The sequence below is a fragment of the Nannospalax galili genome, unplaced genomic scaffold, assembly GCF_000622305.1.
Source record: "Nannospalax galili isolate Female #2095 unplaced genomic scaffold, S.galili_v1.0 scaffold281, whole genome shotgun sequence".
NCBI classification, from domain to species: domain Eukaryota; kingdom Metazoa; phylum Chordata; class Mammalia; order Rodentia; family Spalacidae; genus Nannospalax; species Nannospalax galili.
In genome coordinates, this window is record NW_008349068.1 from 8,257,233 (window position 1) to 8,279,765 (window position 22,533).

Consider the following 22,533-nt stretch of genomic DNA (forward strand, 5'->3'; position numbering starts at 1 on the left):
TATCTGAAAATAGCTAGAAGTTGGGCTGGTCTATCATTCAGATAGTTGGTATATCACATGAGCATAGCTGCTTCATGGTCGATAGAACTGAACTCACATGCTAGCTCTCTGTTGCATAAGAGATGCAGGCAAGCCACTTGACCTTACTTCTTTAGTTATAAGATGGTGTTAGTTGACACCCACCTGAAAAGCACATTGTGAAGAAGAGCAGATACTCCAGAATACAGAGTAGAGTTCTCAGTAAAGAGTAGTAGCTGTTGTCTTGTTCTTGCTCTGAAAGTTGTTAATTTCTTGGAAAAATAGAGATAAGTTTAATAGAGCTGCTTATAAAAATATTGATCTATTTATTCAAGCTTTTGTGTTGAACTTCAAGCTCTTATTTAGTCAAAATGGATCCAATTGTTGCTACTTCTCCCGAATTTACTTCCATGTATATTTCTTACTGAATTTTTATGCATTTCATACGTCTTAATCATATTTAGATCACCTCCCCAATACACCCTGATAGCTCCTCCCACTGGATTTAATGCATTCTCTTATACATGTTAAGGCTTATTGAGTCAAGTTTGTGAACTTGCACACCCATATGTCCCTTGGTGCAAGTTCATCCTTGAATCTTTCACATAGAGCCTTTTTGTATATGTTTACTTAGAAATTTTGTTTTTAAGCCTTAAAATCTTAACAACACAGCTAATAAACCAAAAATAGTGAGAAAAAAGATTATTTTAGTAAAGAGAATAATTCTTTTTAAAGGCTTTAAAAAATATAGAATGCATTTTAAAAAGACGATAAAGTAAGATAAGTACACTTGGAAATACACAGGACGGAGGTTATTATTTTCAGTACTGGTTTACAATACCTTTAAGCATTCAGTTGCAGGGTATTTGTTTAGGCAATACTGTAATTTCTGTCATCAGAGAGAAATTAGCTTCATTCCTTATGAGTAGTTCAGAATGATTTCAAATCATGATAAAATAATATGACATATTTCTGTCAGTTCAGTAATTCCGTCAATATTCATTAGTGAGTCATTAGGAGAAAAGCTAATTATGCCATGCTCAATGGCCTACATATTTTTTATCTTATAATATACAAAATTAAAAAAATGATAGAACTTCTGTACATTTCATATAACAGTTCCTAATCAAATCTAAGTCCCCTTCCCATCCATGCTCCCTTCAATCCCCACCAGATCTCATACATGTTAAGTCCTATCCAGTCAAGCATTTGTACCCACATATCCTGTGCAAACTCATCTACAGGAACCTAGTCAGCCCATTTAGAATTTGTAAGTAAGACATACTCTCCCTCACCCAGTAGTAATCACTATTAGTTCTCAGTCTAGGGCCAACCCACCACCCATATCTCTCTCTCCACTCTGGACCCTTGCCTGGTTGAGTTGGCATAGGTGTTGTGCTCAATGCCACCATTGGCACATGTGCAAGCTTCCAGTGGCCTGAAAGCCTCTGCTTCCCTATGTTCACAAACCAGCCATGGCTCTTACAATCTTTCTGCCCCTCTTCTGCAATGGTCCCTGAGCCATGGGTAGGTGATGATTAACATAGGAATCCTATCCAGGGATACTCACTCTGCAGTCTCTTATTCTTTGAAACTTGACCAGTTGTGGCTTTCTGTGTGCATCACACTCTGTTGTATAAGGAAGCTTCACTGGTGAGAGTTGAGGGATACATTATTTTTTTATTTAAAGTTTTCACCGATAAAAGTGGATTTAATTTTAAGTAAAGAAACATTAATCAAACACCTGAATTAAGGCTAAGGGATTTTGACACTGCTTACAAAACGAGGAAGAAGGAAATAGGAACTAAAATCCATTGTTGGAAACACAGAATACAAGCTGAGATGTCATCAAAGGAGAAAGGGTGGTAGTTAGGCTGTCAGAGTGGAGCTGTGAGGCAGAATGAACCTGCACTCTGAGGTGGTTAGAGGCTAAATAAGTGAGGGCAGAGAAGGAGAAAGGAGACAACAGCCTGAGAAGTTTTGGTGGTGTGGAGAGTTTGTTAGTGGGAATGCACAAAGGTGTGGATGGTGAGTAGAGTAGTCACACTGGGCTGAGAGGAGTAAGGATAGCTAAGCCTGGGAAAGTCTCCAGTGACTGGAGTGAATGCTTTATTCTCCAGGAATGGGTGCCTTGGGGAAACTCTGAGTAAAGGAGCAACTTGGTGGTGGAATCTAAGATGCTCCATTTGAAAGTAAAGTTCTGGGACAGAGAGGTCTAGCAGGGGGTTGTTGGGAGAAGAAATAGGTATTTGTGTAGGAAATGACAGGAGTGGTCCAGGAAGTTTTGACTATGTTGACAAGTACATGGAAAAACTTAATCCACTTGATTTTTTTTAAAAAATATTATGTCCATGCAAATGTCTCAAGTGATACTCATATGTAGAGCTGTGGAACCTTTGCAGAGACTGTAGGCTATAATAGTCAAAACTAGATGTTTATCATTTTGTGGTATAATATATGATATGAAAATGTGACATGAAATGAAAATATCAGGATCAGGACAAATATTTTTAGTGAGAAAATGCTGGAGATGTGAACAGGGCCATTTGTTGATGCGGAAGTTACTCCAGTGGCTGATCTTGTGGGCTGTTTCTTCCAGGCATGCAATGGCTGCATCATATCAGTTGGGGGCCAGATTCCAAACAACCTGGCCGTCCCCCTATACAAGAATGGTGTCAAGATTATGGGCACCAGCCCGCTGCAGATTGACAGGGCTGAGGATCGCTCCATCTTCTCAGCTGTCTTGGATGAACTAAACGTGGCCCAGGCTCCATGGAAAGCTGTTAATACTTTGGTAAGGAGGGAAACAAATGTCTCTTTTTAATGTTCTCTTTTGAAGAGTCCTAGCCTGAATGTTAACTACCAGAGATGTTAACTAGAGGGCAGATGAAATGTGCACTATGCTTAGTGAATTTACTGTAAAGTTGCTGTATTTCCATGATTGCACTTAAATGCTGATTATAAATAGATAGCCACATTCTCATTAAGATTCAGACAATGAAAAGAACTTCAAACTATTTTTGAACTAGATTTGATATTTAGAATGAGAAACTAGGAATTTTATGTATTCAATGTCCAATTTACATTTTAATGGAGTCTTTTGAGAGGAAGAATAAAAAGTTAGGTTATCCCTTGATCTAATGATACCAGTCTGCATTTTTATTGCATATTTCAAATTCTTCATACACTTTTTGCTGTTTTTTCTATTAATTAGAATGAAGCACTGGAATTTGCAAATGCTGTGGGCTACCCCTGCTTGTTGAGACCATCTTATGTTTTGAGGTAATATATTATTTTCCAGAACAGTGATTCAAAAATTGGGAGACACATAAATGCATGCTATATGTTGATAACAGTAGTCTTTGGTGTGTGGTAATTTGCTAATCCACCCACAAACTCTGAAGCAACACAGAGAATTTGAGGACCAACATATGGTCTTTCAGCTTAGTGCTTTCCTTCAGGGAGTAGTAACAAAGCATTTCAGACACCTGCTTGCCAAAACGAAGAAGGGTAGCTTTATCTCGAGAACACACCATTAAAACAAAAACATCATCTATTTTCTGGTAGACAGAAATGACAGCTTCTCTTTGACTATTATCAGCACTTTCTGATAGAGCCCCTTTGTTTTGAATTTCTGAGTTCTTGAGATCAGATTGTTTTAATAGATGAATTATAATGGTGAGGAACTTGGGTAGCAAGAATCTTTTATATTAAACTTTGAAACTAAGTTCTATCATCAAAGGAGAAGTTGTGAATTATCACTTAGTCTCTTCAGATGTTACCACATGTAAGGAACCACTTCACTGAACAGGGGGTAATAAGAGAAACACAAATTGCTGTGCACAATTTGAAAGTGTGAATGGAATTTGAGATGGAATCCTTTAAAATAATGAAAGATTTCAAATGAACTGGAAATCTGTCCTTTTATTGAAATGACATGTTGTGGAAACCACAGTCTAATAATACTACTTTGAAGAATTAATGTAAATTAATTTAAACAACATGCACACTGAAAGAAGGGTTGGAAAAACATCTTGGAGTATTGCAATCTTTATCTTCCAGTTTCCTGTATTCTAAATTATCAGTGTTATTGTTTAGCCATTTCAAACAAGTTGATAAAGCAATTGCTTTATGCAGAAATTTATAGTAGATTAGAAAATGTAAAGAAAATATTTCTTTTTAAAAGGATGTCTAAAGCAATTTCTCCTCCTTTCCTCCCTTCCCGTATCATTCTGAAAATGTCAAAATTCAGAGTAAATTGATTTAAGGTAGCATTATTAAGTATTTAGAAGGAAAGACACTGTTGAATACATTTCAGCCAGATAGTGCATATTATACCTGCGAATGTTACTAAAGAATGGGTACTTTTGTAAGATAGGCCATACGTTGACCTGTTTTGGCAGCAGGCCAGTGGGTTAGGATTGGCTGTTGATAATGAACACTGAAGGAACAGGGTTAGAGAAATTGAGTTCTTGGCTGAATCCTGTTGACCTTTAAGAACTATCTGAAAGAGAAAAGTATTGACACAGTGAATCAGACAGAACAATCCTGGGGCTGTACAATCTCTCGATCAGCTGGGTTTCCTTTGGGCCCACCCTCAGTTCCCCAGTTACTTTTTATTTTGGTTGACTGTCTTTGTGATTAACTGGAATGAAAACCCAGCTAAGAAAAAAACACTTTTTCCTACTTCTACCATGTCGGAACTGGAGATTGCCTGGAATTGTTCCATGAATCAATCAAATGTAGTATGTCTTACTTCTGAAATGGTAAAGAAACTCACCTGCCTTTCCTTCCATACTTTCCCAGTGGGTCTGCCATGAACGTTGTATTTTCTGAGGATGAGATGAAAAGATTCCTTGAGGAGGCCACCCGAGTCTCTCAGGTAATGTCCCATTTCCTCCTGGTGACAGTTACCTCTTCGATTAATTCATACTTTATTTTCTATTGTTTTGTTTTCACACAGAGTTGTTAGGATGAACTTCCTTTCTCTTTCTTTCTGTGTACAAGCTTCCTATATTTCATTCTCGAGAAAGCTAAAAAGGGAAAAAGACATTAAATGATAAATATCTTCATAATGTTAGTAGAGGAAGAGGAAGAATTGTACATGTTTGACCAGACCAGGCTAATTTGTTTGAGACTCCAGGAGTGTGAATGAATAAGCATCCATGCTGGATGTTGAATAGGGATCCCGTTAGACACTGGGCAAATTATTCCTGGCTTTCTCAGTCTCAAGGACTATCTTCATGTTCATCATTAACTGGTGAAAGCTTTCCTGACTTAATTCTCACACCTGGGGACTTTACCTCAATCAACTGTGCAACTTTATTAGTAAGTCCCCTTGTTCACCTATTGATCTTTTCCCACATTCTGGCACACTGCGCTTGTGAGTTAATAAAAATATTTATAATTATAGTGACGTAGTCACTTTCTTTCACTTCCCCCACCTTTTACTTCCTTCTTTTGGTGTTACCTCAGTGTGATCCATTTAAGATTTACCCAGTGGAGTTATTGATTTGCAGACCTTGTACTGTACAGTATGAAAGTAATGTTTTCCTTTAAAAGCTTTTAAAAGCTAGTTGGGGTTAAAAAAATAAAAAAGAACAATTCAGAGGAGAGTTTGATGTTCGACAAGTGGAATTTGGAAGGAAATGAAGAATGAAATCAGAGGCATTTCAAAGGAAGAAAAGGAGCATGGATTGCTCCTGAACACATGAACTTGGAACCCTTCTCCTCTCGCATAGCTGCACACCAAAACTTGGTCATGAAGAGAGTGGTCAGCAATAATGACTAAGAAGAGACAAAGAACATAAAGAAAGGAAAGCAGTGGGTTAGAACTCACATCTGTGTGACAGACAGTCACAGAGGGGAATCTCTTCAATGGGTTAGTGAACTATTTTCTCTATTTCAATTTCTACCTGAGATCCTGCTGTGTTCCTCTTTGGGGAGGCCAGCAACTACACCCATCATCTGAGTGATAGGACAAAGTTTTTTCCCTCCAGAAACATTCAATCTCAGAATACTTTTTTTCTTAGCATGTTGATTGAATCCACATAGGGACAAAGTTTTGTAACAGAGATGTCCCTATTGAATATTTTCTAGTGAAAATCTCCCTATCAAACTACAGCAGAACCGATACCTAATTAAACATATTTAGAGTAAAATCAGCGCTATAAATCATTCTTCTCTTTGTCTACCCATTCCTATTCAATAGTCTCTAATATTGTTTTGTTCTCATTATCCATCAAAAGACATAGTTGTGAAAAGATATATTTATATATTAATCTACGTATCTCTTTATAGATATATGCACATATAGATACATTTACATATATATACACATATGTATATATAACATATACTGTCTGCACTTACAGATTTTCTTTGCTAGGGACATTGAAGAATGAAACAGTTACAATTAAATCTGATGAGCAATTAGCATTGAGATAAGACATGAGATGCTAAAGGAGGCTGTAAAAGTCTTGGTTTTCAGTTCTTGAGCAAGATATTTTTAAGATGGTGTCTGATGATTGATACAGAGTTAGTTCAGTGAAAGCCTTTGTTGATATGAGCAGAAACAAAGAAAGAACTTGTAGAAAAGCTTGAAGGTAAGGAAGTCCGTAGTTTTTCTAGAAACCAATAATGCAATCCTTATATGGCTCAGATACCAAATATGACAGTGACTCTACTACTGATCAGTCTACTGCAGAGCAGAAAGAGTAAATTTCAGAGCAGCAACAAAGTCACAGAAAGAGGTTAGTGGGCTACTGCCTCAGTTTGGAGTAGAGATGACAGTGCCTTGGGAATAGAGCAATGGCAGTAAAGGTGGAGAGGAATATTGAAGATATTCATGGAAGAGAATTAGTGAATGGGCAGAGAGTGAGGGTGAAGGGTGGTAAAGAATGACAGCAGAGTTTCTGTTATGAACAACTGGGATAGACTGTAGTGACGTGACTATGACAAGCAACCCTGGAGAAGGAGAACATTGAGAGGAAGAAAGTCATTTCCTGGTAGATCATTTGAATGGGAGCTGCCTATGAGTAATCCAAGTGTGGATACATGAATGCAGAATGTCACTTCCATAGATTTAAAACTGAGGATCAAGAGAATGGGTGAGAGGGATGGCTCAGCAGATAAGAGGACATACTGTTCTTCCAGAGGACTCAAGTTTGGCTCTTAGCACCCATTAGGGTATCTCACAATTGCCTGTAACTCAGCTCCAGTGGGATCCATTGCCTACAGCCTTTATGGGTCTTGCACTCATGTACACATACAGACATATAGACATACACACATAGTTAATATAAAAAAAGTCACAGTTTTCCAGACAACTCACAGCAATGGTGACAGCATGCAGAAGTTCCATTTAAGTTCAACCAGACAAAATCCCAGCACAGAAGTAAGGTAGTGGGCAAGAAACCCCAACCCTAGTCAAGGAGCTACAAGAAACCAATAGCTACAGGGAGGGGGAGAGTCAGTCTTCTTTAAGGTGTGATTCTAACTATGTTAACCAGCCTCCAGTGGATGGATCTATACCAAAGGCCATTACAGGACATAAATTTGACTTGATAGACCTTTCATATATAATATATATTATATATATATTACATTAAATTAAGCAGGGAGTAGTAAGGGGGGATTCATGGGAGGGGGATAAAATATGATGACATATATTGTATGAAATTTCTGAAAATTCAAATTTTCCATAAAAATTCAATTTAAAAAGAAGTTAAGTCAACACAGAGATATGAATATAGACTCTGACATGAATAGATTATCCTTTGAAGTGAAACTTCCGAAATGGTAACAGTCAGTAATATGAGTAGTACAGAAGGAGCAGTTAAGACAGACAGCAAAGGAATAGCAGCGTTTCGGGCTCAGTGGAAAACAGAGACTGAGGAGCCCTGAGACAGAAGCACGAATGCAGCCTAAAGGAACAGAGCACTTTCAGACCACCATTGAGATGCTACCGAAAGATGGAACTTTATTAAGAGTTTCTTTTCCTACTCAGCATACATCTAGTTTATAAACTTACTGAGTGGTCCAGGGTGGAGGATGCTACTGTTGCTATCTTGAGCCCATCTCTGACCTGTAGAAGCACCCATCCCTCAACTGCTGTCAGTAGCTGACAGTACCTTTCAGTCACACTTTTCTCTGGAAACATAGTCTCAGTTGGGAGTCTTGTCCATGAGGAAGAAAGACCCCTCACCTTGCATCCAGTCCGGGGCCTTTCAGGATGAGACCTGCTTCTGTTATCATTCGTACTCACAGCTCCCTGCAGGGCAAGGGTGAAGCCAGACTCCACTGAGGCTGCAAACACAACAGCCTCGTGTCCTAGATGTCCTAGTGGTACATCTTGCTTTCTCATTCTCTTATCTACAAATCACTTGAACTAGACTCTTCATCTCCAACTTGACTATGAGAGCTGGATAATTTGTTTATTTTTGATGCTGTGTTACTATCATCATAATATAGAAGAAAAAAATTCTCATGATCTCATGAGTGACAGCAAAGCTTCATTATACCCACTATAAGAAGCATTGATGGCTTAGAGGAAACAGCCATGGAGAAAAATATGTTTTAACTAAACCACCCAATAGTCTCTCTCTCTCTCTCTCTCTCTCTCTCTCTCTTATGGATGTGTCTATACAGGTATGTGTGGTGGCCAGACATTGACATCATATATCTTCCTTGAATTCTCTCCACTTTATTTATTTATTTATTTATTTATTTATTTATTTATTTATTTATTATTTAGTGTGTGAGTACCTGCACATATGTATATGTGCCAAATGTCTCCCTGGCACATAGGCCAGAAGAGGGAGTCAAATCCCTTGCAACTGGAGTGGGTGCTGGTAACTGAATCTGGTCCTCTAAAAGAGCAGACAGTGCTCTCAACTGCTGACCCATCTCTCCAGTCCTGTCCACCTTATTTTTTGAGATGGGGGTCTCATCCCTGAACTTGGAGCTCAGTGATTTGGCTAGATTGGCCAATGAGTTTCAAGGATCTGCCTGTCACTGCCTCCTCAGTGCTGGGGTCACAGATGTGTAGCCACACCTGGCTTTTACATGGGTGTTGAAAATCTGAACATAGGTCCTCATACTTCCATGACAAGCACTTTACTCACCGAGCCCTCTCCCCAGCCCCGTCCAGTAAACTTTTTAATAGAAGTAAGCATATAAAATTACCTTATTTAATAATAAATTTTGCATCTTAAAACATTTTCCCACAAATTCAATTCTATTTAAAGCATTCAATTCAAGGAGGTATATTAAATTAACACATGTATAAGATGGTGAAGTTTAGGATAGTGGCCAGACATGTTTAGAGAAATTTTCAAGGAGGAGGCAACATCTTAGGTAGGCCTTGAAGGTGAGCTGAAATATAAAAAATGATGTTGAGGAGCAAAGGTAAAGGATGCACAGGGAAGATAGGCATGGTGGCAGGTAAATGCAGGGCCTGGCAAGAAGCAACAAGCAGTCCAGGTACCAGGAGCCCAGGGCATTGAGGAGGAGATATGAGCTCATATGATCAACAGGCAAACTCTTCCTTTAGTAGGAAAGCAGCAACAAGGTATGGAGGGGCATCTCAACATTGTCCTGGAGCAACTGACTGCGGGTTAGCAATTCAAGATTGGTAAGTGGTCCAGGGCATTGCCAAAGAAGCACATCTTAAAGTTAATAAAAATACAGACTTGGTTTTCCATTTGCCAAAGTTATACTTTAAAAGTAGGATAAGGCTTATCAACTTCCAACAAAGGATTTCATCTTCAGGTTGGTAAGCGGAATGCTACACCTCTCCTTCCGCTCATTTTCGGTTCTCATACAGCACTGACTTAAGAAGCGCTAGCGCTTGGGAAGAAAGGAGGATAGGAAGAGGAAAAGACTCTGACACAATAACCATCTCCAAGCAAATGAAATGTTCGTGATTCCAGCAGAACAGGACGTTACTTTTGTTTCATCCTTGGCTTCTTTTCTCAAATTGGCTTAGAAGCCGGTATTTGAGATTTCAGAACTCAGGTTCAGTTGGTTGAGCCCTTGGCGCTGGACAAAATCCTTTTTCTTACTGGAAGGAGAATATGACCTTATTCTTACAAAGTAGATTGGCTAATATATTCTGTTGTATGTTTAGTCCAAAGTTTTCTGCAAGTATTTCCCTGGTATTTACTTAAGGCACATGACTTGGTTGATATTATACATGTAATTTCTGCTCAAGATCCTGTTTTCTTTGTTGACAGGAGCACCCAGTGGTGCTGACAAAATTTGTTGAGGGGGCCCGGGAAGTGGAGATGGATGCTGTCGGCAAAGACGGAAGGGTATGTGCTTTATCTCATTTCCCTATCTCTGTTTCCCTATCAGTGTTTATCCTTAGTAATCCTCAAATATTCACACGTTAGAATTCACAGTTTCTAAACAACAGGTTTCTGAGAACAGTGGTGAAGCTAGCTGTTCAGTCAAAAAGAAAAAAAAAAAAAGCAGTCCACTGCCTCTCAAATTCTCTGATGATTCAGTGGCAGTGTCATGGGCATCTTAGTCCCAGTATCAGACTGTTAGCGTTTCTCTTTGATGATTTTCAGTGTCAGTTACCATCCTGCACTCTTCATTCTTTTTGAATAGATTTTTATCTCATTTTCTTCTGTCCATGTCTTTCCTTTTATGTTTCTGTGAATATTATAAAAACAGCCAATACTTTCCTTTCTGAAGTTTCTAATTGAATCCCTGCTTTTCTTCTCTTATTTCCCACCCCCTCTCCCCTTTTCATTGGATTAATAAAGGCAAAGCCAAACAATCAGGGAGGTAAGATAATAACATAAAATTAGCTTACCATATCACATCTGCTATGGCTACACCAATGCATGCCTTCAACTTCAGGGACATTTGAAAATGTGAAGAGTATTTTACTTAAGTTTGATGTTGGGGTTAATAATGCATCTGTGATTTATCTTGAAATATAGCAAGTTATGTTTTAGAGAGTGCATGTCTTTTATTTGCTTCAAGGGAAAAGAAAATTGTTAGCCTTCGTCTTCTGTTTTTCGAATATTTCAAAACACTACCAAATATGTCAAATCTTCTTTTCTTAATAGATAAGCAGTTCAGAGTTGGGTTTTCTTATTTTCTTTTAAAAATCGTAACAGTTTCTGCTAACTACAGAATCTCATAATTTTGGTTTGAAGCACTCATAGATAATTTATTTCAACTCCCTTTCCCCAAGGATGGGAATTTTCTCTGAAGCATCTTCAGAGGGTAGTTGTCCAATTTCTTTTAACTCCTCATTGACATGGAGCACAAATTAGAGTAAGATTCTGTGTGTTGTTTGCTTTTATTTTTATTCAGTACTGGGATGGATCCTAGGACCTGGCAGATGCCAAGCAAGGTTCCTACCCTCTACCACTGAGCTACACCCTGTCTTCCTAGTTAGATTACATGTTGAAGACTTCTTTTGAATAGGGGCAAATACCCCATGTATATTCTCCTCATACTAAGTCCCATTATTTCCCAAGTATGTGTCTTATTAATGCACACACACACACACACACACACACACACACACGCAAAAGTAATTAAGATTATGGACTCAGAATCAGACAGGTAGGGTTCAAAACCCTAAATCAGGCAAACTAGTCATGTGAACTTAACTCATTCTTACTTTAGTTTTGTTTCCTTATTTATAAAGTAAAACAAGAATATTTTCTTGTCTCTTAAACTTCACTTTAAGTTTCTCTTGATCAAATCCTCAATATTTCTTTCTAACTCACCTGTTATGTCATTTGCCACACTAGACATTCACATCTCTCACCTTCTTTCTGGTGTCTATAAGTTAGAGACACTTCTAGTGCCTTCTCAGTGCTGTAGTCTCCTGTCCTATCTTCACTAGTCAGTAGGAGTTGATTGAGTTTTCTTCTATTATTTACACCCATGTAAGTCAGTGGAAGAGGAAAGTGAGTTCTCTGTCTCCCTCAGCTACGTCTAGAGGCCACTAGCCACTGTACAAAGGACCAAGGGGCCTGGACTGTGTGTGCTTCTCTTTCTCCTGCTCTTACTAGGAGCATAGCAGGAGAACTTGCAATGCTCCCAGCACTGGTTAAGAGTCAAAGAGGTGGGTGAGGGAGTATCTGCCTTGAAGCAGGTGTCTGACAATTTTTAAATAATCTTCTTTTGACAGGTCATCTCTCATGCCATCTCTGAACATGTTGAGGATGCAGGCGTGCACTCAGGGGATGCCACTCTGATGCTACCTACACAAACCATCAGCCAAGGAGCCATTGAAAAGGTCAGCATATATAGATAAAAACTGAAAGGAAACAACCAAAGATGAAAACCATTAAGCACCACCACTGCCAAAAATTTGCCCCATTTTAAAAACATCCAGATAGTGATGTAAGATGTGTGCTAGGTTAAATTTAATGAGAGGAACTTCCTTGCCCTAAACTAGCTGAGTATTTTAAAGACAATTTCTTTCATTGTCCTTTAGAGTCTGTTTGGTTGAATACTAGTTCTGCTTTTATTGTACAACTAGATTGCCCAGAGAACTTCCTAAATAAAGGACCACACCCCCAAAGTTTCTAACTCTGGTTCTGAAAACTCCTGAATTTGTGTTTTACCAAAAATCTCCTAGTGATGTTGTTACTGCTGGGCTGGGGAACAGCTTGAGAGACTGAATGCCGCAGGTGATTCTGATAGTTGAGAGCCACTTACAGGTGAGCAGCAGAAAGTGACACTTTTGAGGAGTGGGGAAGCAGATGTGCAGCAGCCACTTGGGAACCTTCTGGAACCTGGGCTTGCACTCTTCATTCTGACCCCCACTTCAAGCCAGCACGTTGTGATATGCCTCTTGACCCCTCTTTTAGAGACACTCCTTTAAAGAACTTTCTGAGATGATTGCCTTAGCACTCAATATGTGTGTTATGGTATACACTTACTGCCTTTCTTCTGAAGTCACTCCTGAGGACTACAGGGAGGTCAGGTCAGCTTGGCATTTTTAGTGAGCATATTCAGTGATCTTGCCATCAAAATCTGTGCTTGCCTATGTGTCTGCTTGTACTTTGGGTATATTCTGAAGATCTTACTGTAGAATATGGAGGTAGGGCAATGCTTTGTAACAACAGTATAAAATTAAGGAATAAAAAGTTCCCAGATTTCAAATGCCCTTCAATTTCTCATGTTAGGATAAATGACCTGAAAAGTCAGATTTCCCCAAGTCTCTCAGAGCAAAATGTGCCATATATAGACTGTGCTTCTTTCAGACCCAATTATTTGCCGATTCACTCCTGTAGCTGGGATAAGTCGTGAGCTCTTGCTTCCTGTCATCCTTGCCCCTTTTGGCATGGGAACCTTCTGTCTCTGGTTGGTTATAGGAATTCTTCTTACATGTGACATGCAGACATGGAGGGACCCCCTTGCTGGCAAATATCATTTTCCTCTCACCATAATATCAACCCTTGAAGAGTTTAAGGTACAAGAAGAGCAACATAAAATAAATCTCCCCAGCCTCTTTGCAATACCATGTAATTTAGGGGCCTGCACCTCTCAGCAGGTAGATCATTAGATTGATACAGAGTTTGGACTGCAGTTTCTTGTGTTAGAGCAAGTAGATTGAAAGGATTTCATTTAACCCTCAGTGTAAGAACAGAGTATATCATCACAGGAGATAGTGTTATTTGGCAGACAGGTGCTCTTATAAAATTATTTTTTCTTTCTCCTGTTAATAGAATCTTAATAGTGCTTATTATTATTATTATTATTATTAATCCACCAATATTCAAGATTAATATAGACACAGCTATATAAATAGAAGTGAAGATAATCTAGATGTAAGGTCTCTATCTTTTGGTTTTAAACCCCTGCTATACACTTTATTATATCCCATTGTTTTTTTGCTCTAGGTGAAAGATGCGACCAGAAAGATTGCAAAGGCTTTTGCCATCTCTGGGCCATTCAATGTCCAATTTCTTGTCAAAGGAAATGATGTCTTGGTAAGAAATACCAATGTGCTCAGAGAACATCGCCACTGTGTTAGGCCATGTTGGTCCTGTTGATTTGTGTCCCCATGGTAATCTCTTATGACCCCTGCAGCTGCTCCTGTCTGAGAGGGATGTCGCACAGCATCTTATGCTTATCTTGTTTGAAGGCGCAGGCTCTTAGTGGCACTGATATGTCATTCACAACTTTGTAAAGCACTTGATGCACTGAAAGAAGGTAACTGTGTTCCATCCACAGAGAAGTATAGACGGATGTGCATATCTTAGAGTGAACAGCGTGTGTAGAGCGTTCATAAGTTACTTCACTGAAGTTCCGCTTTCTCTTTACCCTTTTGTTTTGGGTACCAGTTCGGAAAAGGAAAGAAAATACAATTTAGTTCAATTAGGTTATTTCTAATTTTTCCATTTTTATTTAAACTATCAGTAACAAACATCTGTTCACTGTTCACTATGCAGGCAAATTGTGGTTACAAAGATATATAAGACATTCTCTACTCTCAAATACCTTTCAACCTAATGACAGATGGGAAGAAAATACCTTGTGACCTAATGACAGAAGTGGAGTAGCTGCAGGAAGGGTGTGCAAATAGCTTTGGAATTGACAGAGATCATATTTGCCAATGTGCATACACATGTGCACATGAATGTGTATTTGAATGTCATGTTGTGTCTGATCTGGGGCAAATCATAAAAGCCACCAAGGAAGATTTTTGTATTGTAAAGGGAATTTATGGGCTATCTGGAATTTTGATAATTTGAAAGTAGAGAGGCTACTACATTTTCATATAAAAAAAATAACAACATATTGCCAGGCATGGTGGTGCACACCTTTAGTCCCAGCACTTGGGAGGCAGAGGCAGGCAGATCTCTGTGAGTTCAAGGCCAGCCTGGTCTACAAAGTGAGTTCCAGGACAGTTGGGGCTACAGAGAGGCCCTGTCTCAAAAAGACCAAAAAAATAAAAAATAAAAAAAATTTAAAAAAACAGTGTATTTAGGAGACACTGATTCACCAATAGCTACATTTACAGAGAAACTGTTTTCTAAATGAGTAACGGAAGGCAACTTTGGAAAGTAGGACTAGAGCTAGTAAGGCAGCATAAAAAGTAGAGAGGTGCATGCTGAGGCAAGACATACAAGACTTTCAGCAGCCCAACTTTACCATGAGGTCCAAGGAGGACTTTTCAGTAGGGGTGTGGCATTATCCAAACTGCATTAAACAATCTCTCTGCAGTGTGCAAGGACTGAACTGAGGAAATGGGATGGAAACATTCAGAGTTCAAAGACACTGACCTCAAGACCAGTTAGAGAAGAAAAAATTGAAATAGTGACAATAAAAGAGATTAGGATTAGCAAAGCAAGCTAATAACAGAAATCAAGTGACAAAAGGAATATCAATATTGTCATTATGGACTTTCATCATTTCTCTCCTTTTAAATTTCATTATCTCTAGGTGATTGAGTGCAACCTGAGAGCCTCTCGATCCTTCCCCTTTGTTTCCAAGACTCTTGGGGTGGACTTCATTGATGTGGCTACAAAGGTGATGACTGGGGAAAACATTGATGAGCAACATCTTCCCACACTGGAGTACCCCATTATCCCTGCTGACTATGTTGCGATTAAGGTAACATTTTTAAAGATCTGTCATTTCATGAGCTGCAAGAAAATGAAAGGAAATATTTGCTATAAAAAGCTTGTGACTTTATGAACCCTGTAATTAAAGCGCTAGACTGTTGAACATCTTCCTTTCAATAATGCAATGAGGTGTCTGTACAGGTCACTGCATGTAAACTATTGTGCATTTACGAACTTTGACAGCTATCGATAATATCATAACTTCAAAACCAACTGGCCAAGTGGATTATAGCCTTGTTTATGCAGCGGACACATGGTGGTACTGGATTAGTTGGTAAACAGAAATTTCAGACAGACTTACTCAGGACAAGGCTTGAATTGTGCCAAGTCTTCAGGAATTCATGAGTCTCATAAAAGTCATCCCGAGAGGTGGGTTAAATTCTTACTGACTTGGTCACCTTAGCTTACTTTGTATTTTCTTCATTGGCACAATTTTTCCCTTTGGAAAACTGAGGCAACAGCTATTTGTAGTGAGGCAGTGAGAATGATGGAATTGAAATTATATTTTAATAATACTTTGATAACAAAGCCATTATATTCCTCTAGCTGACCACACACAGGGTCCTTATTATTATGACCTTTAACTACCTTATTGGATAAGCTTGAGGATTAATGAGACTTACAAATATATTTGGATTTCTTAGATGAAGCACACACTGAAATTAATTCATATTGTATGATACAGTTATATGAAATTGACATATTTTAAACGCCTTCAAAAGGTTTTTGTTCCTATATGTACTGGTGACTTTAACCATAATTGTTCTACAGATAAGACTCTGATTTCTTAGTTTTATAGTAGGATGTTTAAGTTGTAACTATGAATAAAAAATATTTATTAGGTTAATAACAGAATTCCTTGGATTTTATAGTGTGTTGAGACAGAATGTTACTTTTCATCATTAAAGCTATCAATGGGTCTAGAACACATAATATGTTTGTTTGGGACCAACAGGGAGTAATCAATAAAAAGGTTTTTCCATTGTCGATACTATCTATGCATTTTGGGGAGCAGGGGTTTGAGACAAGGTCTCCTTATAGGCCCAGCTGGCCTGGAACTTGCTATGTAGACCAGGCTGACCCTGATCTCACAGAGATCCACTTGCTTCTGCTTCTCAAGCACTGAGATAAAGGTGTGTGCCACTGAGCCTGGCTCTCTATGCATTTTAAATCTTCTTTATTCATAGGAGCATATGCTTATTTTTTATAAATTTACATATATGAATATATGTATATAATTTTCAACATTGATGGATATATGCGTTTTGAAAAATGCATTGCATTTTCCATCTTTTTTCTTTCCTAGTTGTCATTGTATATGAATATTAATCGCTTTCAAGTTACCTATTCATTGTCAATTTAAGCAGTCCTAGTGTAGCTGATAAAAAGGAACAGATGGAGAATCAGGGAAGTCGGAACGCAGAAATAAATAGTAGTTTATTGAGATAATCCAGTGAAATGACCTCAAGCTGGATTTCCTGTGATAACTTAGAAGGTACCAAAATCAATGGTGAGATAGCCTAGACCAGATAAATAGACAGGCAAGAAATAAGAATTTGCTTCTTCTGAAACACACCGATAAAATAATTGAAAAGGAAGCATGTCTATGTTGCAGTTCACATGAAAAAAACTAGAAGTATTTCCAAGCAGAATGTTTTTCAAAGCTTTTAAGAGGTGTCAACAACACTTTAATGTCTCAGAAGTCAGCTTACAGCCAGCCAATTCTGGCAAGGTGGGTTGTTGTGAGTTGAAATGAACAGAACAAGAAGAGGAATGTTCCAAAAGCCTATCAAGGGGAAAAATGTGTTTGAACTCTGTTTGAGGAGACTGATGCCCAGAAGATGTTGTTTGAAATCGCTCCAATAAGAATATGTGCAAGATAGATTAGAAGCACTGGTCTAGACTGGTCACAGGGGACCTATTTACAGAAATCATTTGTGATTACTTAATCCAGGTTTCGGGCCAAGAGAGCAACAAATTCTTGGAATGGAATTTTAAAGCTATTTTTCAAGATGGATTTTTGGGCCAAAGAGAATCTTTTTGAATGTCTTCATAGCCTAAACGAATCCCATGGGAGATGATTCACTGAGTGGGTTCTTTCTCCCCTCCCTTTATACCTGTATCTCATATATTTTTCCTTCCTGTTATGTCTGATAGGCTCCAATGTTTTCCTGGCCTCGGCTGAGGGATGCTGACCCCATTCTGAGATGTGAGATGGCTTCTACTGGAGAGGTAACTAGTTAATGATCCACAAATAGTCTCATCAAATTTACTTGGCTAGCTGAGGTTTTTAGCATCTGAATATTGTAAAGTGAGTAAGGTAGCAAGTGGCGAGAGGAACACCGACTTCACAAACTTCTTTCAGGGGCAACTCAAAGGGTTTACAAAGTTTGAATTGAAAAATCTCTTACTGTTTTTGGAACAGAGTCTAGATTCTTACTTACACATCAGTCTGGCAACAGAATATACTTGTGTATGTAATTCATTTCCACTTTTCCCATCGAGAACAACTTTCGTCTACTTCTTTGGATAGCTAAATATAACCAGTGTCAATCTTTTTAAGGTTCCCACATATTTATGTAATAACAGCTCATCCTCTGCTACTATTAAGTCAACTCAGTGTGCAGCATTTTAATGTACAGAATGGCAGAATTAAAAAGGTCATAGATGTGCATACTGTGGAATCTACAGATATGTGAAAAATCCCAAGCCCACTTTTAAAGCACTTTTAACTTCTTGGGGATGATCTAAAAACTATAATGGGACTGGCCACTGGATGTCCCTCTTCACTTGTGTTGGGACTGTGTCATGTGAAAGTTTCTTTAAGAATGCGAAATGTGTTTTCTCAGAGAGCTGTCAGATTCTAGAAAGTTCTCTACATGTCAGTGTCAGAACATTTTATGAATCACCTAGCCCTTGACAGACGTACTAGATACAACCTTCAGATCCTCATCAGTGCACAGTGGAGTGCCAATATCAGACTGTGAGGCATCATTGTTTCTTTTGGTATTAAGAAAATCTGAAAGAGGAGAATATCTAATTGCAACAAATACCTGATATTTTATATGGTTGCTTGGTTACAAGCACTCTCTATGATGAGAAGCCAAGTGAGACCAGGAGGCAGGCAGTGAAAAATAAATGACTATCCTGTTGATACTTAGAAACACTCTTAGAAAGGGGACTCTTGGCCCTTTTGCTACATCTTTTAATTTAGTAGGTGAACAAGCCTCACTGTAAATTGCAGGTGTTGCACTACTCCCGTTAAAGGACTCTGTCTTCAGGTTCATCTTCATTTTATGAGTCTGTTTTCAGCTGGTCCAGGGTCAGATCAGGAAAAGAACTGTTTCTCTTACATTCCTCCTCTAGTTAGCAAGTTTGTCTTCAGTGTTGGTGTTCTCTCTGCTTCTCACATACCTTGTTGGAGTAGATGAGCTACAGCAATACAAAAAAATTAGAAGTTCAGCTGCCCCCTTGGTTCTTTTTCTAAACTATAAAAAGAAATAATTATTCCAATATTAAAGTCATATTTCCAAGTGTCATCAAGTATAGTGTTTCAAATTCTGTTTCATAACTAAAATAAGAATAATAATTTTAGTTTAGAAATCTCTAGGCTTCAAAGGGACTTTTACAGTGTTTGAGTGGCTTGTCGTAGGGCCGCATAAGCCTCCAGGTTCTGACCTATTAAGGGGCATTTTATTTTCTTAGTAATGAAGTGAAGATGGAAGTCTTAACCTTTCCAGAAATCTTTGACTATTTTTTATGGATAGACAAAAAACTGTTGAACATCTTTTGAGTATCTGCAGTTATCATAGGACTGTTCCGTTCCTTTCTGTAGAATGTGAGACTTGATAACTTACGCTGACATTGCTCAAGTTGCTTGGTCAGTATTTGACTGATTAAAATGTTCACTGTGGAGTGAAAAGCGGCATGTACTTGTGGTCAACTGAAGGTTATAATCATGAGAACTTTCCTTGCCCAGCAAGAGAGGGTCATTTGCTTAAAGAATGAATTCAGCCGTCAGTGTTATTTACTATAATGGTGACTCTGAACTTGTGCCAAATGATGATGTGCAGAATTGACTCCCATCATGTTAAAATACACCACTTGTCCTCTAGTTATGGAAGCTATTTGACTTGTAATTATGGTGTGCAGCAGTTACCGTAGATGAAACCTCTGTAGCATTACATGCTATCTGGGATCATTTTTTTACATGTGGCTGTGGGATTCAGGATAAGCTGCAGGTTATTTGGGTTCATTTATAAAAATGATACAAAAGAATAAGCTCTTTTGAAATTTTCATGTAGTCACGGTATTTCTCAGAAGGCCTCATAAGATGTATGAAATGATTCCTAATCAATTGATCAGTCAATCATTTCTACTACGCCCCTGTGAATTCATACACTGCTGCATGTATATATGACATATACTGTTATTTAAACATTAAGTCATATTAACATTTGGGAACTCACCAGATTACAGACCAGAAGCTGTGATTCGTATCCAAATAACTCACAGTAGAATCCAGAATGTTGCTCCACTGAGTGTTGTTAAATAGAGAAAGAATTGCTTACTCATTCATTACGCTTAATTAAAAACACAAGATTCATCTGCCCTGGCCAGCAATTGAATCTTTGAATTCAGATTGCTTGGTCTTTGGGCAAGATTGATAAAATGTAGGGATGGAATTTATCAGTACAGTGCTCTCCATAAGAATTCTTTTTCTTTTGGTAGATACAGTTGTCTACTGTTTCCTTCATTTGTTTATTTTTTCATTTATTCCTTAACAGGTAGCATGCTTTGGTGAAGGTATTCATACAGCCTTCCTGAAGGCGATGCTCTCCACGGGGTTCAAGATACCTCAGAAAGGTATTCTGATTGGAATTCAGGTGAGTGGTGTGTGTAGCTGTGTGCATTCCTGGGTTGCATACTGTGAGTGGCCAGGTTGCTCACTGTGGTGTAGAGAAGAGGAATGTTTTACATCCCTCTAATGAAAATGGCAATTTATAAAAAGAATGTTCATTTGTTCCTCTGTGTGCTCCCTGGTTTGGGCCTTCTCTTGTTGCAGCAGCTAATACAAAAATAAAATAAAAACCAGAGGAAAAATGTCTCCAGTGAAACACTGCTTTGAGAAGGACACATTAGAAAAGGAATTCCTTCATTAGGTCTTTTCTGCAGATTTTCTCTTTGCTCTCCATCAGCCCCTGATCACAGGTTTTCAATAATTTATCTTGCTTCCCTTTTCTCTTTCTCAGTCTTCTTTCCTCCATGTCTATAGTATCTACTCTTTTATCTATAAGTACTTCCTTTAAAACTTTAGCCATCTCACTGTTCTAACAATAGGCTGAGACCTCTATAGGACGTCATAATATCTGCTTTTCTCTAACTGAAGAAAACTGTACTCTCCTTATCTTCTGATGCACCATCTTTCCCTTTCTCTCTCTTAACCTCCTTTCCTCCCTCTCTCCTCCCTTCCTTCCCTCCCTCTCACCCCTCATTCCATCTTACAATCTCTACTAAATGCCAAAGGATTCAAAGTCAAAGAAAAGGGAATTTGAGAAATTTTCTTGGTGTCTTACGTTCTAGGCTGAGTATCATCGAAGGGCAATAACTCAATGACCCTAAGAAATACACTCTTGCGAAAGTTCTTGAAATATTACTTTGATAAGCCTTATAGGTCAAATCCAGGCGAGATCATTATAAATGAACATCTTAGTACAATAAAAGCATTATTCATTTACTGTTTCAAGTGTAAATCTTAATTTTGGACAGGAAATATCTGTAACTACTTGAAATGATCATTATAACAACAAAGAGTTCTGATTATAAATTCCTAAAAAATAGATGGTTCTCAACTGGTCATTCATTTTGATTTGGGATTAGTAATTCTTTTATACTGTAAGAACAGTAAATGGTCATATATAATCCTCCTGCTGTGCTTTTAATAAGCTCAAACCCTGCATGGTTATACAAAAGTCAATAAAAACATAATTAGAACAGAATCAGATATTCTCAAGTCAGTGGGTGATTATTATAAATGCTATCTCATTAGGGTGTCTTAATATTAGCAAATTAGACTCTAGAGATGGGACAGGTAGTTGCGTTGGAGAAGTTTCTGCAAAGAGTAACTTGGGGTTTGCTTTATAAAGGTGGCAGAAGGACAATGGTGGGTACTTAGAGCAAAGGCTAACAAGATGGCTTGCACTTGTGAGACTTAATGGCAGTTTAGAGACAAATCACATCATATGAGCGACTCATCACGTATAAATGGGTACTAAGTATTATTAAGTCCCAACTATCAGAATATTTGCCCAACTTCCAATGATGGCTTAAAGTTTAATGAGAGACCTGGGGCTATTCAGAGGAGACCATGCCCTTCGCCTCCATCTTCACAACTAATCACAGCAGAGCTAGCATTTTAAAATACCAGTTTAAGCAGGCAGTGATGTATAAAAGTGTGCCTTGTTTTCGGTTCCAGTGCCGCAGGGAAATGTGCAGCCAAAATTAATTCGATCCCTATAAAGTATTTGAGGGATTTTGGCATCAGTGAACACAATTTTGCTTTGAAGGAAAAAGGGGGACTTTATAGGGGGAGGAGTGTTTGTTCTGTTTTGAGCAACAAGGTTTTGTTGGTTAATATTGATATTCTACCTTTCAATGCATTATTTTTAAAACAATGTTTCAGCAGCTCCATGAGTTGTTGCAAAGGACATTCTATTTGTATATGAGTTTAAAATGCTGTGGGTTAAAAATGTATATGTATATATAGTTAAACAAAGCTAAAATGTAGTTTAGAGTACTGTTTAATACATTTATATTTAATGACACATCTACAATGGGAAAATTTATCAGTAGTACTGTAAACCTCTAGAGATAGAAAAGATATAATAATTTTTGACTTATTTTATGT

General features: G+C 38.2%; 1 protein-coding gene across 1 annotated transcript in view; it reads left to right on the plus strand.

Annotated features, from left to right (window-relative positions):
* Cps1 (carbamoyl-phosphate synthase 1) overlaps positions 1-22,533 on the plus strand; it is a 120,303-nt gene that overhangs the window by 87,502 nt on the left and 10,268 nt on the right. Inside the window, exons 26-34 of the mRNA XM_008846248.2 lie at positions 2,618-2,812; positions 3,233-3,300; positions 4,825-4,900; positions 10,254-10,331; positions 12,179-12,286; positions 13,899-13,988; positions 15,445-15,615; positions 17,784-17,858; positions 20,414-20,512. Of these exons, the coding sequence (XP_008844470.1) occupies positions 2,618-2,812; positions 3,233-3,300; positions 4,825-4,900; positions 10,254-10,331; positions 12,179-12,286; positions 13,899-13,988; positions 15,445-15,615; positions 17,784-17,858; positions 20,414-20,512 (960 nt within the window). The remainder of the gene's footprint in view (positions 1-2,617; positions 2,813-3,232; positions 3,301-4,824; positions 4,901-10,253; positions 10,332-12,178; positions 12,287-13,898; positions 13,989-15,444; positions 15,616-17,783; positions 17,859-20,413; positions 20,513-22,533) is intronic.